This window comes from Wyeomyia smithii, chromosome 1 (assembly GCF_029784165.1).
Source record: "Wyeomyia smithii strain HCP4-BCI-WySm-NY-G18 chromosome 1, ASM2978416v1, whole genome shotgun sequence".
In the NCBI taxonomy this organism is placed as follows: Eukaryota; Metazoa; Arthropoda; class Insecta; order Diptera; family Culicidae; genus Wyeomyia; species Wyeomyia smithii.
In genome coordinates, this window is record NC_073694.1 from 93,945,536 (window position 1) to 93,961,708 (window position 16,173).

The window sequence follows — 16,173 nt, forward strand, 5'->3', positions numbered from 1 at the left end:
GAAGGGGAAGTAGCATTTAAAAAAATATGCACCAATCGGATAAAAGCAAAAACTTTGTTGGGAAATTTGGAAGCAAATACACCAAAGTTCGTATCAAACAAAGGATCGGATCAAATACATTTATCCTAGAAGAGTTAGACGGAAGAAGGATTCCTGGTACATATCATGCCTCTTTTTTAAAGAAAGCATAAACATCTTTTCAAGCTATGTCGGTATGTGTTCACTGGTTGACCATGCACAAACAAAACCAAACGAAACACTAGATGGATTTACGATAAACTAACCATCAGGAGACCTAAAAGAAGATAAGAAGGAATCAGAACAGCAATTTCTAAGAGCCTGAGGAGAAACTAAAGGAATGAGGTTGGGTTCGCGTCATACCACGAGTATCAGAATAAGAGACGGGGAAAGCTGCGCCAGAGCGGAGAAGCATAACTTAGTTCACAACGTAAAAACAGAAATCAAGTACGGAAAGGCCTGCGAAGATAGAAAAAATTAAAATATTTCATAGTAAGCATGTGAAATTAAATTAACTTTGACAGCTTTGACAAGTTAGGAAAGTACCTACCGTAAATTCCGCTACATAATCTTGTTCGAATCGAGTTCGAAAAAAAAATTGTATGCAAGATTGGTTCGAATCCCTCGATTACCTAGAGATAGGGACACATCGAAAAAAGTAAAATTTCCAATAGAAGGAAATGAAATTTTCCATACATATATGGAGTGGAAAAAAATGAAGAAGGTTGAGAGCATTTTCTTTTACCCTGAGGTAAAGTAACTATGGGAAAATATATGGAATCGAAGTTTCTGCACAATTTTGTGAAAATATTATAGCAGCTTGAAAAATATCACTGTTCAGACATTATGAAGTAAGAATATGAAAAGAACCAGAAATTTTTTTCACGTTCTGTTGACTAGGTGAAAAGTAAATTTAAAGAGAGGAGGGAATTGCGTGCATGTCGAAATGCCAGCAAGAATGACGAACTAGGTGATTAAGACTAGGTATTCGAAAGCATAATCGGAAATAAGGCAAAGCAATAGATTAGCGCGGTTGGGAAAAAACGTACTAGATAATGAGACTACTAAAATTAAAAAAAAAAATAATCTAAAAGTATTTTTTTTTAAAGTAAGCGTGGGCGAATGTAACGATATACATTTTTACATCAGACAAAACAAAACGTGGGATGGGCAGGCACCTGAGTAGTGCACTTGTTCGAATGATCGTGAGCCTAGTATCCAGCCATGGTCGAAGCACCGAACTGTGCTGCCCGGTTGCCACTTTTGCATCGAAACACGGCACGACGTGTATTGCAACTGCAACTGAGTGTTAGTGTTGAATCGACAACACGCAGAGCGATAGCCGAACCACCGCTGGCAGTGGCTGTTTTTCATTTTCGCCACGGGTGTTTCAAACTTCGGCAAACACCGGAATCGAGGGATTTGGCTTCGTAAAAACACCGGCCGCAGCCGAGAGTTTCAACTTCGAGAAAGCATCTCGACAACACGCTCGCCTGCTTGTCCTAGCGCGGGTTGATTTGATTAGTGTTGGAAAATATCGAGCAAAATCCGTTTGCGAGTTTTGATGTTTTCAATCAAACCTAACTCGCTTTGGCAAGAGAGTGCGAGGTCGCAAAAGCACTTGTTTACTTGTTAATTTAACGGTCATTTAGGATGAATCCTATATGGTATTTTGCAAGTGCAAGAAATAATTCGTATGCTTTGTGCCGTCAGCGATAAATCAACAACTATTGTTAGCGCCGAAATTAAACGATATTATCGATAAGAAGCGATCATCCAAATTAACGATAAATATAGATATCTTTTCCATCTGTAGATTTGGCCGTGGAATTTTAACAAATTAGACGCTGACTGGACTATTTGGCATCAATCCTAGAACAGAATACTTTTTGTTTTGTATGGCGTCTTATGATAGAGAAATGCGGTTGAATTAGTTTACTATAGCGTTTGTCGGCATTTGCGGGAAGCCCCAAAGAGAGTAATGTTTAATATTGATAATTTGTGGAACATAAAAATATGCAAGAGTAGAAATTTTTCTGAATATATTTTTTAAATTTTTTTTCAGTTGGTTAATTTTTCGAATGGACAAAATTATTCTTCAAAATATTGTCGAAGAAACCATACCGATCGAATAAACCGTTCCACAGTGTTTTATTTTGCCGTTTTCGTGCGATTGGATAAATAGACAATCAAATGTTGATTATAACCATAATGTATGTTTCAAGATATTCAAAAATGCATCTTTCGATATAGGAAGATGAGTGATCAATCCACCTAAAAGTGAGATAGAAAATTTACTTTTTTATCAGATTGAGATAGATGCTTGATGTCTCCGGCAAAATTTTAGGTGATCTAAAAACAAGAAACTTGGCCGAAGACATCATGTTTCTATCGCTTTCATATTATGAGCAACATAAAGTTTTCTATTAAGAGGTACTGAAAATCACAATTTTCATTATATCTTTTTTCTCAGATTTTTCCGAGTTTTCAAACCTTCTACAAAGTTATCAGTCATCCAAAAATGCATGTTTATGCAGAACATTGTTTTTTTTATCTCCCAAAATAAAAAAGTTTTTTGACATATTTCGATATTTTTGGAGATATTTTCACCTCAATCATCTCCAAATTACGCAATTTTACGCAAGTGGCAAATCCGTACGATAAAATAACTATCTTAAGACTTACAATAAAAGGCAAAAAACTTTTGTATGTAACAGTATGTAAGCAGCCTTTCCGCCTGTTTTTCAAAGCTATTTGATGCCGCTTTTTATGTACAAAAATTTTAAAATGAAGAGTTTTGAGTTTCGAAGGTGGCACTAAATGATCTTTAGTTTAACTTGCATGCATGCTTTGGTAAGGGTAGAAATAGGTGAATATGTTAGAAATAAATTTAAATTTTTTAATTTAAATATATTTTTTCAGTATTCTAAGCGTGGATGAAAATAGTAGCTTTTTTTCAAATTCCATTTATTTTTCTTACCCGATTTCAAAAGGGACGAGCAGAGAAAATTTTTAATGTCCACTTTTGGCCACTCACGTGCTTCTGTGATAACAGGATCTGACGAAATGAGCAACCAATGCAGCGGGAAATCTTACTAGTATGAAATTCTCTTTATCTAAAGATTAATATAAGAAAAAACTCATATTTTGGTTAATCTATTTTTAACACTAACATCACCATAGTGTGCATGCATAATTGGGTCCTAAAGATATACCAGTTTTTATATATCTTTTGAATAAGCCGCGTTTTCTGAGCAAAACGTGATTTTTAAAAAATGTTTATCGTTTTCCTTCGATTTTTAAATGAAGATTTAAAAAAACTGCTCGAAAGGTCTAAGTTGATGTTTCGCCCATGTACGGTATATGAGAGAACTGTCATTTAAGGCATTTCGAGCAGTTTCTTATTTTTCATTTAAAATCGAAGAAAAACGATAAACATTTTTTTAAAATCACGTTTTGCTCAGAAAATTGCACTCTTTCAGCTGATATATAAAAATCAGAAAACCGTTTTAAACTTTAGGACCCAATTAGCTGAAGATCGTTTAGTGCTACCTTCGAAACTCAAAACTGTTTTATTTTTGGATTTTTTCATGTAAAAATCGGTATCAAATAGCTTGAAAATCAGGCGGAAAGACTGCTTACATACTCTTACATACAAAAGTTTGTACCTATTATTGTAAGTCTTAAGATAGTTATTTCATCGTATGGATTTGCCACTTGCGTAAAATTGCGTAATTTGGAGATGATTGAGGTGAAAATATCTCCAAAAATATCGAAATAAGTCAAAAAAAATTTATTTTGGGAGATAAAAAAACAATGTTCTGCATAAACATGCATTTTTGGATGACTGATAACTTTGTAGAAGGTTTGAAAACTCGGAAAAATCTGAGAAAAAAATTATATGAAAATTGTGATTTTCAGTACCTCTTAATAGAAAACTTTATGTTGCTCATAATATGAAAGCGATAGAAACATGATGTCTTCGGCCAAGTTTCTTGTTTTTAGATCACCTAAAATTTTGCCGGAGACATCAAGCATCTATCTCAATCTGATAAAAAAGTAAATTTTCTATCTCACTTTTAGGTGTATTGATCACTCATCTTCCTACATCGAAAGATGCATTTTTGAATATCTTGAAACATCTCCGAACATACATTATGGTTATAATCAACATTTGATTCTCTATTTATTCAATCGCACGAAAACGGCAAAATAAAACACTGTGGAACGGTTTATTCGATCGGTATGGTTTCTTCGACAATATTTTGAACAATAATTTTGTCCATTCGAAAAATGACCCAGGTGAAAAAAAAAATTTAAAAAAATATATTCAGAAAAATTTCTACTCTTGCATATTTTTATGTTCCACAAATTATCAATATTAAACATTACTCTCTTTGGGGCTTCCCACAAATGCCGACAAACGCTATAGTAAACTAATTCAACCGCATTTCTCTATCATCAGACGCCATACAAAACAAAAAGTATTCTGTTCTAGGATTAATGCCAAATAGTCATGTCAGCGTCTAATTTGTTAAAATTCCACGGCCAAATCTACAGATGGAAAAGATATCTATATTTATCGTTAACTTGGATGATCGCTTCTTATCGATAATATCGTTTAATTTCGGCGCTAACAATAGTTGTTGATTTATCGCTGACGGCACAAAGCATACGAATTATTTCTTGCACTTGCAAAATACCAGTGCAAAATACGAAGTTGAAACTCTCGGCTGCGGCCGGTGTTTTTACGAAGCCAAATCCCTCGATTCCGGTGTTTGCCGAAGTTTGAAACACCCGTGGCGAAAATGAAAAACAGCCACTGCCAGCGGTGGTTCGGCTATCGCTCTACGTGTTATCGATTCAACACTAACACTCAATTGCAGTTGCAATACACGTCGTGCCGTGTTTCAGATATGCCACTCAGTGTAGAGCGTGGTTTGGACATGGCTGCTAGTATCTGATAGTGGAACTACTAGCGATCGTGATAATTTAATGTCTACGTGCGGGCGTAAATGAGACCCGGCTTATAGCATGCTAATGACGTCATTCGGGAAAGTTCCAGACAATTCTGGGTTGAAATAACAGAAAATAAAATAGACCAATCAAAATGCGCGACAGAAAACCTTGCCAACTACGTCAGTAGGGAAGTGTGGTCAACTCGTCCACTTTCGTGGAGACTATACTCGAGTGCAGTTGTTCCAGCAGTGATTGCAAAGTGAAATAATCAAAGCGCGCGTAAGCGATTGTAAAGATTACATGTAGGAAGTGAATCGATTTTAATAGCGTTTAGCATAAAGTATTCCTAATTTCAGTTGCGCGAACGAAATTGAATACGAAAATTTATAAAAGTTCGTGGTAGTTGAAAAACGTTTGTGCTAAGTCAGGTAAGGAGATTAGTACAATAACCATATGCGTGCAGGTGGTAACATGATAAAATGTTGAATAGGTTCACACCCATTCAACGTGGGTGCAAGTGTAGGCTAAGGACTCGAGGGTGGATTGGTCGTGCTATTTGGCAGGCCGCTTGTGCTCCACGTGACAGTGTCCGGGTACGCAAGCCGTCCCGAAGGATTGGGCCGTTGACAATCGGCCGCGGTGCCGCCACCTAGCGCAGACGACCTTCCGCTGACATCACTGCTAGCCTAGTCACCACGTGGGAGCTCCCGACCGCCGTTGGATCGCCAATTACGAAGAAGGTTCACGTAAGCGATAGAGTAAGCACGCAAGAAAGCATAGGCAGCCGAAAAACGGCGAAAGAAAGTTGGCGTCGAGAAAAAATCCAGAATAGGAGTTAGCACAAGCGATCGTTCATGAATCTGTTCAAAAATATATTGTTGAATGAGTTAAAAGAGAATAGAAGACTTTACGCAAGCAACTATTGATACACTTCTTAGTAATGATTACTGTTTAGATCTCAACCAAGCTCGAGTCCTTTAGTAGTTTGACAAAGGTGGGCGCGCATTCAAATTGGTTCTGTTTACGTTACTAGTGTGGTTGAGGTACTGTATTACCCGCCCGGGGGTGGAGAGTCTTTGGCCGGACACAAACACGCTCTAGCGGCCTTCCCTAAATACGGAGAAGTGGCGCTTAAATCGCTAGAGTTTTGGTAACCGCCGCGTGGTACGAGATACGGACTGTTAATTTGGTTTTTGGTGGTAAATATTAGGGTCGAGTTACAAGGTGACAGGTGACTGTATCGGTAATCGAACTCCTGCCTTCCAGCTTAGATTGCTGTGCTCTTTCCGACGGAAACCTATTCCTATTGTCAAAACATAAAAAAGCAAAGCAAAACCTTGGTGCTATGATTCGGAACTCGATCTGAATTATTTCTAGAGAAACATTTCAAAAGGTCCTATCGGCTTTTACCGATTTTTTGATCGATCACTTTCATTCAATTACCACAACTTAACAAACACCTTTTCCGGCACGTAATTTGCACAAGTTGATAGCGGAGGGATCACTCTAGCCTTCTGAACGAAAACCACACTTGGGAGAGTTACTAAAGCTGGGCCATTACCAAAATGAAATTACGCTTCGGAAAAACGATGAAAGCAGATAGGACCATTTGAAATGTTTGTCGAGATTTATACACAGACTTCGCAGCCAACTGTTCTAGTGTACAGGACAATTGCGAGGATGGCGCGCTACGATCCTACTGACACTTACAGTCTTTCCCGAGCCGAGACTCGAACTCACGATGACTGGCTTCTTAGGCCAGCGCCGTATCTCGAGACTGTCTGGGAGATATTGTCAAAACATATGAGTATTCAAAACATGAGAAAAACAAACTTTGAAAAAAGGGCTGAGCAAAAGCAAACATTTATGTAAAATTAATGTGTTATCGAAATTGATTAAATGTCTTTCTGATAGTCTAACCTGCCTCTCGATGTTAACCCCACTGTTGGAATTACTTTTTAAAATAATGTCTCTGTCTTCAAAACAGAAAAATATTCGTCTGGCTCCTAATACTGGGAGAGCCAAAAAGGGGCCCATAATAGCGGGAATCGGAAGAGCATAACATTTTGTAAATTTTTGATTAGATAAGTTGTGTAAGATCGAAAATATATTTTCAACATCAAACTTTAATGCATTTAGCACAAGTTGGTAAAAAAGCGAAGGTTTAATCTTATTTTTTTTTATTATTTATCGTTAATTAAAAAACTCAATAATGCTCAGCTGGCCCATAATACTGGTATGACTGTACCTTTATTGGATTATGTTTTGCAATTGAAGGATGTTTTCCAAAAACCGGAAGTCGCAAATTCGGATTTCAAAATGAAGTATGGAGTTGATTCCTGGATTCTGAGCATCATCTCGAGTACTGAAAAACTCACATTGGGTAATGTTTGTCCCTTTTAGACTGGTTTCCAAAAACCGGATGCTACTGTCTAGAAATTTAAAATGGCGTCTGAAGATGATTTCTGGCTTCAGGGTATCATACCGCTTCCCCAAATCGTCAACTCCAACCGTCGAGATAGTTGATATTTGTCACTTTAGGCTGTTGATCGGAAACTGTCGCCATTTTCGCCTTCTAAATACTCAGATTAGGCAGTTCCGCAATTTCACGATGGATTTTATGATTTTATGATTATCAGGCAACCAGAAATGGTCATCTGGATTAAAAATTGGGTTTTTGGTCGGATTCTGGCCACTGGGTATAATCCAGGTTTCAAGAACCCTTATTGATTGGTATTTGGCCATTAGGGTGCGGTTTCGGTTTTCGATTTTTTTTTGATGCCAAATGACTTAAAAACGCATGAAACGTCGAGAACTGGTGTCATCTGAAAATTTTTTTTAGTAAAAATCGATTATCTGGGACTTTTTCAATTGTGGAAGCCGGAATTTAAAACATTTAGAATTTTTTTAATGAAATTGATCGCTAGTCTCTCAAAATAACCTGTATAATGATAAACACTATGACTAGCATCGAATACATTATGTTTCATTAGGGTGGTTCATTTATTCGGCATAGGGTGGTTCATGGTTGGTAAACGGCTGGGCATTGCGTACCAGCAGTACACCCGTACTAGTTGGCATAAAATAGACCCCAGTGTGGTCCATAGCATAATGCCCAGCAACTTCTATCCCTACCTCCACGTGGTACCGACTGGGATGCGAGCAACCAAGGGAAGATCGGTGAACCGGTGGGAACTTGGTCGTATGCTGACAGGGAAGGGGGAGTTGTTCTCCTTGGAGAGCAGCTTGCCTGAGCGTCTGTTCCCCAGGTCAGGGGCGGCTCAAACAGCGACTGATCCGAAGCGGACGGCTGAACTATGAAATGCGGTGTCTCGCCAGCTACACCCAAGACGGCAGTCCCGTCGCGAGACTAGGCATCGCAGCCCTAGTAAGACAGCATGCTGGAAATAAACATACTACGAACAATCCAGAGAATAATACGAATCGGAACAATCGGTATAGACCTAGGCAAACGAAAAAGGACAACGATTGGAAACTTGGTACTTGGAATGTTATGACTCTGCTCGAACCGGCACGCGTGGGCATCTTGGCCAGAGAGCTACGGAAGGCAAAAGTGGAGATAGCAGCCATACAAGAGGTGCGTTGGCCCAAAACCGGGGAACGTGAATTCCGGGCGGTCGATCCGACCGCGGGCACTTCTTTCAAGTATCACATCTACCACAGTGGCGGCGATAGAGCGGAACGGGGTGTCGGTTTCGTACTACTTGGAACCCAAAAGAAGCGTGTTATTAGGTGGAGGCCTATTAATGACCGTCTATGCGTATTGAGGATCAAGGGCAGATTCTTCAATTACAGCCTTATCAACGTGTACGCGCCGACAAACGATAAAACCGATGACGTAAAGGAGGAGTTCTATGAGCTCCTCGAGAAACCGTATGGAGAGTGCCCACAACACGATATAAAGATCGTCATCGGAGATACGAACGCACAAGTCGGACGAGAGGAGTTCTTTCGTCCCGTTATTGGTAGGAAAAGCCTTCACTCTACCACCAACGACAACGGCTTGAGGCTAGTGAACTTCGCCGCTGGAGACACCCCAACGGAGAAGCCTGCTCCCAGATCGACCACATGCTGATCGACGGCCGGCACTTCTCAGACGTCATAGATGTGCGGTCCTTTCGAGGGCCAAACATTGACTCGGATCACTATCTCGTGGTAGGCAAGATTCGCGCCCGGTTGTCCAATGTATTTAAATCGAGATCGGCGAGGAAGATACATCTGAACATCCAGAGGTTATCAGCGGAAGAAGTTGCTGCAGAGTATACTCGGAAAGTTGATAGACGGATCGGTGGACCAGCTGGAGTGGACCTGAACGAGCAGTGGAAGCACATCCATGATGCGGTCAGCGAAACAGCGCAAGAGGTGATAGGCATGACAACGGGAACCACGCGTAGTGGGTGGTTCGATGCTGAGTGCCTAGAGGTGACGGAGGAGAAGAATCGAGCCTACGCCAACACGTTAGTAGCAGCTAATCGTGTAACGCGTCAGATGCGGGAGAAATACCGGGTGGCAAGAGCTGCCGAAAAGAGGCTTCATCGCCGTAAGAAACGTGAGCACTACGATCGCGTCCTCGCGGAGGCGGAGAATTGCTTCACCAGGCACGACACGAGGAGCTTCTATGGAACGATCAACGGAATCAGGAACCGGACCGTGCCAGTACCTGCCATGTGCAATGACAGGGAGGGGAACCTGATTACCGATAAATCGCAGGTGGCCAGGCGTTGGAAGCAACATTTCGAAGTGGTGTTGAACGGCGAGGAAGGGAGGAGAGTCGTCGAGGGGAACAGGATAGAAATTGGGGAGGACGGACAAGCTGTGGACCCACCAACATTGGACGAGGTGAAGAATGCTTGCAAAGAGCTAAAAAACAACAAAGCCGCTGGGAAGGACGGCTTACCGGCCGAACTTTTCAAAGTTGGGAGCGAGCGGCTGTGTAGTGCAATTCACCAGATTATCCTAAGGGTATGGTCTGAGGAACAGCTACCTACGGACTGGTTGGAAGGACTCATATGCCCTATCTACAAGAAGGGACATAGACTCGAGTGTAGTAATTATCGAGGCATGACCCTCCTCAATTCCGCTTACAAAATTCTCTTCCGTATCCTGTTCCAGCGACTGAGGCCGTTGCAGGAAGCCTTTGTTGGAGAATACCAATACGGTTTTCGAGTGGGGCGATCTACAACGGACCAGATGTTCACCTTGAGACAGATCCTAGACAAGTTTCGAGAACACAACCTGCAGACACATCATCTGTTTATAGACTTTCGAGCGGCGTACGATACAGTGAAACGCAACGAGCTGTGGCAAATAATGCTAGAACATGGTTTCCCAACTAAACTGATTAAACTGATACGTGCGACGCTCGACGGTTTCACATCATGCGTCAGGACAGCGGGCGAATTTTCGGACGCATTTGTGACGTTAGATGGTCTGAAGCAAGGGGACGGGCTCTCGAACTTGCTGTTCAACATAGCTTTGGAAGATGCGATACAGAGGGCAGGTGTGCAGAGGAGCGGCACCATCATCACTAAGTCTCACATGCTTCTGGGCTTTGCGGACGACATTGATATAATTGGTGTTAACCGTAGAGCAGTTGAGGAGGCCTTTACGGCTCTCAAAAGGGAAGCTGCGAGAATTGGACTCACCATAAAAACTGCCAAAATGAAGTACATGGTGGTGGGCAGAGAGCGTGGTAGTTCTACGGGTGTTGATGCTGCGGTGGAGATGGATGGGGATATTTTCGAAGTGGTCGACGAATTAATTTATCTTGGTACTCTCGTGACATGTGACAACGAGGTGAGCCGCGAGGTGAAGAGGCGGATTGCGGCGGCGAATTGGGCTTTCTTTTGGAAGGACAAAGTACTATCTACAACTTTGCCGAAGACACTATGTCAATCAAACAAACCGTTTCGACTGTAGACCAGGCCCGTAGGTACCGGGGGGGCTAGGGGACTTAGCCCCCCCACGCGTTTGTATTGCCCCACCACGCAATTTTCTCATGTATGTGATTGACACTAGGTGAAAAAATTCAAAAGAAAAATTTGAAATATTAGCAATAAACATTATTGAATAGTCAGTTTTTTTAATGCTAACGGTATCAGTCAAGTTTTTGGCCGAGCAAATATGCCAAAAAGGATAAGTTCTTCAATCTTTTGGTGAGCCAGTATCCTAACTTCCTGCAATATGACCTTGTGATTCATGTTCATGTTCAGTTCAATATATTTTGGCCAGACTTTTCCACATCTCGGAAGCATAGCCCAGACCGTTGCCTGGCCCGAACAACTCCTTCCGGTTCGGTCCGGAATAAAATCAGACTATAAAAATTGTAGTCTGACCGGACTTTGAACTAGGCATTCCACACTCTACCTGGTCTGATGGTAAACACTGATCAAACAAAGCCTATCGTAAAATTTAAAATTTGGGCTGACGGTTGCATCGCTCCATTCTCTCAGTATTTCTTCGCGAATAGATTCTCTCAGTATCGTTGGTTGACATCGGTCGGCGACTCTCGAACCTGATTTATTTGAATTTCGTTTAACGATAGGGCTCAAAAGTTTCGTCTTCTCGAAAAAAATCTTCCAAAACATTTTTTTCCGATAAGGTACACCTGATCTCGACGTTTCATGCATCTTTTAGACATTTGGCATAAAAAATTCGATATCGACGATATCATGAACTTTTACCTGTGCATTTCATCACCTCAGCTTTGAGGGACGTGTTCCCAAAGGCCGATTAAGCTGAAATTTTGCATGGGGACTTTTGAACCCTACCGCTAAGCGATATTCGAATGACCTTTTTCCATACATCTCACTGGCGCCCTACTGTATATCTTCCATTACTCGTCAATTGAGGTGAGTATTTTTACGGCTGGGTATTTGAATACAAACTCGATATGAATATAAAGTAAGTGTACGAAGCTCTTACTCAGTTAGAGTAAAACTAGCTGAACCTGCGTCAAAAATTGGTCCCCTGAAACTCAATTACACAATGTAAACCTGCTCATTTAAGTTTGCAATTTGTAGATTTTTTTATTTTTAATAAGGAGGTGTTTAACCACAAGCTGGCTCGCCACATTAAGACAGAAATGATAAAGTTCATATCCCTGCTTTATTTCCGGGAAATTCCGGGAATATAAACCCGGAAAACCGGATTTTCGGGAATAAGAAAATTCTTACGGGACACCCCTAACGCTAATTTGAAAATAAATGAGCTTCTGAATCTTTAGGTGCTAAAACAATCGAAATGGGACGAAAACTGCAAACGGTATAAGAATTTCAATTTGTGAGTACCCGAGAACTCCGTTGGACGCGTAAAGATCCTTTTTTTGTCGAGCACATAACGGTTTTAAACTGCTTACTCCACAAAAAAAACGTTTTATTAAATAAAAATTCTCTGCCCCCACACGAAACGGAGTTTTTTAATTTCCAATAGAGCACGCTATGAGGACTTAAGAATATTTTTACAGTCAAAACGGTTTATTTGATTGGCATAGTGTATTTGGCAAAGTTGTAAATGATAACTTTGTTCCTCCAAGAAATGTACCCTGTAAAAAAAAATTAAAAAAACTTATTTTTTTTCTGATTTCTCCATGACCAGTTTCGTTGTTTAAGTAACCTTTCGTAGTTTTTATAAAAAAATCAGTTTTGTTTAAATGGGCTGTTTTGGATAATTATTTTTTTACTTTCTTTTAATTTTTTTTCAATAAAGTTAGTTTGTTTTTAGAGCATTTTTTTTGAAAAACAAAACTATTATCTACAACTTTTCCGAAGACGCCACACCGCTCAAACGAACCGTGTTGGCTCTAAAAATATTTGTAATCATCAATACCTATCCGAAATAGCATCAATAGCTTTTCAAAAAAGAGTTGTGTTTCGAAAAATTACACCAATAGCACAAAATGTATGGTCGAACTGTCAAAACGACGCAGTCAATTGTGTTGCGTATCTGATTGAGATCCCCATACTCTCATTATCGCTCTATCGATATAGTCTATTGTTCTACCATATAAGCCAGAGCACTGTGTGTTCGATCAAGTGTTGGCAAAGGACCAGGGCCGGGTTTAGGCGCTGGGAGGCCGGGGTAAATTTGTTTGTGAGGCCCTCTTTTCTCAAAACATTTAGTGTTAACTTAGTGGGGTTTCGGTGAAATGAGGTACCCACTATGTACTATTAATATTCATTTATTATGAAATAAATTAAGCTAATTAAAAGACGTGTGAGCCAGCTTGTGCTATAGCGAAGACTGATCTCCGCTCCACCGATCACTGCTTACCATCGTGGCATCTGTCATGCTGACGTTCGTTAGCTGCGGAGCCCAGGTAATATTGGTAATCGGGTGACCATCCAACACCTCCCTCTTTTTAATATAGCTGATACGGGTCATAACTCGCGGGCGGCCTTCGTTGCCTCGAAGACTGTCGAGTAGCCGATTGTTGCTGTTGGCTGCTTGGAGGGCCGCGTTGGCGTCGGCGTTGAGTTCGCGATTGTTGTTCGTCCACCGGTGCTGCATGTTTGGAACTAGTAGCATTGCACAAGTATCCAAAAGCATTGCACAAGTATCCAAAAGTATGCTCAATGGTATATTGAGACTCGCTGCTTGGCCCTGCTCATCCTGTTGCGCTGCCTGTTTACGACTCCTCAACTGGTTGCAATGAGATCGAATCATAATTTCCTTTGCTGGTAGCCATATGTTGTATAGCACACTTCCGATTCGTTCGATTACTATTCCGGCTTCCTGAAACCAATTATTTTGTCTGAAAACCTTGGCCCAGACGATATCCTGCGGATTATAGTTGCGAGCTCTTGCACCATGCTTACGGTTAAATTGTTTTTCCTGGAACGACGAATCTGATTTACTTGTTGGTGTGGGTGGACGAAGTAATTCTAGCGATGTGCGCATCGCTCTGCCAAGCAATAAATCAGCAGGGGACTTTCCTTCTGGTGCACTGCGGCATGGTGTTGACCTGTAACATTGCAGAAATATGTCGACAGCTTCCTCAACGGTTTCTCCCCCGGTATTAATTTTTCGAATAGCTCTTTTAAATGTGTCTACAAACCTTTCTACCAGCCCGTTGCTTTGTGGGTGAAATGGAGCCGTTCTTAAATGCTGAATCGCATTCCTATTACAAAATAACGCAAATTACTCACTCTTAAACTGGGGACCGTTGTCCGTAACTAACGTTTCTGGTGCTCCGAACCTCGCAAAAATACCACGAAGCAAGTGGTGATATCCTTCGTTCGAATTACTTCAGGCCACTTAGAAAATGCATCGACCAAAATTAGATAGTACTGTCCTGCCATGGAACCAGCATAGTCCAGGTGAACTCGTTGCCATGGTTTCTCCGGTGCCAGCCAAGATGATAAATTCGTCTTACGATCGGTTTTCGCCACGCTAGCACAATCGGTACAAACACTGACGGCTCTGATGACATCACTATCGATATTGGGCCAATATACATATTGACGGGCAATCGATCGCATCCGCTCTACACCTGGGTGCCCCTTATGTAGCTGCCGAAGCACTTGTTTCCGAAAAACCTGTGGAACGACCACTCGTTCGCCATACATAATGCACCCTTCTACGACAGAAAGAGCATCACGGCGCTGATAAAACTGTAGAAGTTGCGAATCTGCACTTTCAATTTTCTTTGACGGCCATCCATTCTTGATAAACTGAATCACTTGGCGTAAACTATCATCGGCTGCAGTCGCAGCGACAATTTGCTGAAACGAGAGCGGGAGAGCCGTGAGCGCTTCACTGGCAACATTTTTGACCAGCTGCTCCAGTTCCATGGTTGCAATAACGAACTCCTCTTGCGGTTGAATGTTTCTGTTTATCAAGCAAGACAGAATATCGGCATGTCCGAAGTTTTCTGTAGACACGTGACGGATATCAAAGTCATACAGCAAAAGAGTAAGCGCCCATCTCTGTAGTCTGTTTGCTGTATAAATGGGAATTCCCTTTTTGGATCCAAAAATTGTGAGGAGCGGCTTGTGGTCGGTTTCCAGAATAAAATGCCGACCGAAAAGCATTCGGTGGAACTTGGTTACCGCAAAAATCAGTGCTAACCCTTCCTTCTCAATTTGGCTGTATTTACTTTCAGCTGCTGTTAAGCTGCGCGACACATGACAAATAGCGCGCACGGTTCCATCTGGGAATATATGCGCAATTCGGGCCCCCAGGCCAAGCATCGATGCATCGGCTGACACAAGAATTTTAAGCTTCGGGTTGTAGTGCGTCAAAAGTAGTGGGGACTGGAGAATCTCTCGGAACCGGTCGAATGATTTTTGGCAGGCTGCAGACCACATCCAATATTTATTTTCGCAACCGGGATGATTTGAATCTCAAGATGTCAACTTTCGGTTACTAAGATGGTCAAATACCCTTCAATAAGTGTATTTTTGTAATCGAGATGATGTTCAGAGCGTGGATAACGACATTTTGTATTTCAAAAGATGACTTCCGGTTCCTGGAAACTAATATGGGTATTTTTGGAATCGGGATAATTCTCTTAGACTATTTGATGACACCAGACGCCATTTTGGGTTACAAGATGTCGACTTCCGGTTTCTAGGAAACAACCCAAAATGGTCGAATACCCCCCAATATGTGTATTGCTGGAAATAAAATGATGTCCTGAGACTGGAAATCGGCTTCAGACGCCGTTTTAAAATTCTAGATGGTGACTTTCGGTTCGTCTGGTGTCGTGTTCAGGTCTCTTGGCATCATTCCGAATCCAAAAGTGTTCATATAAGATGGTATTTCGATGTTTTTCCGAAACCGGAAGTCTCCATCTTGAATTTTAAAATGGCGCCTGAAGTCAAATCGCATTCAAAGTTGATTTCTGGTGTCTGCGCATCATCAGGATCCGGGAAATACACACATCGGTATTCGGCTATTTTGGGTTGTGTTCTGGAAACCGGAAGTCACCATCTTGGAATTCAAGATGGCGTCTGGAATCGTTTTCAGGTCTCTTGACATCATTCCGAATCCGAAATAACTCATATGTCCAGAAATACCCATATCGGGTGGTATTCAATCATTTATGGTTGTTTTGCGGAAACCGGAAGTCGCTATTTTGGAATCTAGTATGGCATCTTAGAAAAAAATTGAACACTAGAATCACTTAACTATATTTATGATTTTAGCAATAGTTTTTAAGATGTAGTCTACTAT

The 16,173-nt window shown here is 41.2% G+C and overlaps 1 protein-coding gene across 1 annotated transcript; it reads right to left on the reverse strand.

Moving 5' to 3' along the window:
• Positions 1 to 14,171: 14,171 nt before the first annotated feature.
• On the reverse strand, positions 14,172 to 15,305 carry LOC129716952 (uncharacterized protein K02A2.6-like). Its single transcript, XM_055666795.1, has one exon. It carries the CDS (start codon positions 15,303 to 15,305, stop codon positions 14,172 to 14,174), a length of 1,134 nt encoding a protein of 377 aa, XP_055522770.1.
• Positions 15,306 to 16,173: the final 868 nt, after the last annotated feature.

Excerpts from the sequence above, each read along its gene's own strand:
- LOC129716952 (XM_055666795.1), bottom strand. The coding sequence starts at position 15,305 with ATGTGGTCTGCAGCCTGCCAAAAATCATTCGACCGGTTCCGAGAGATT.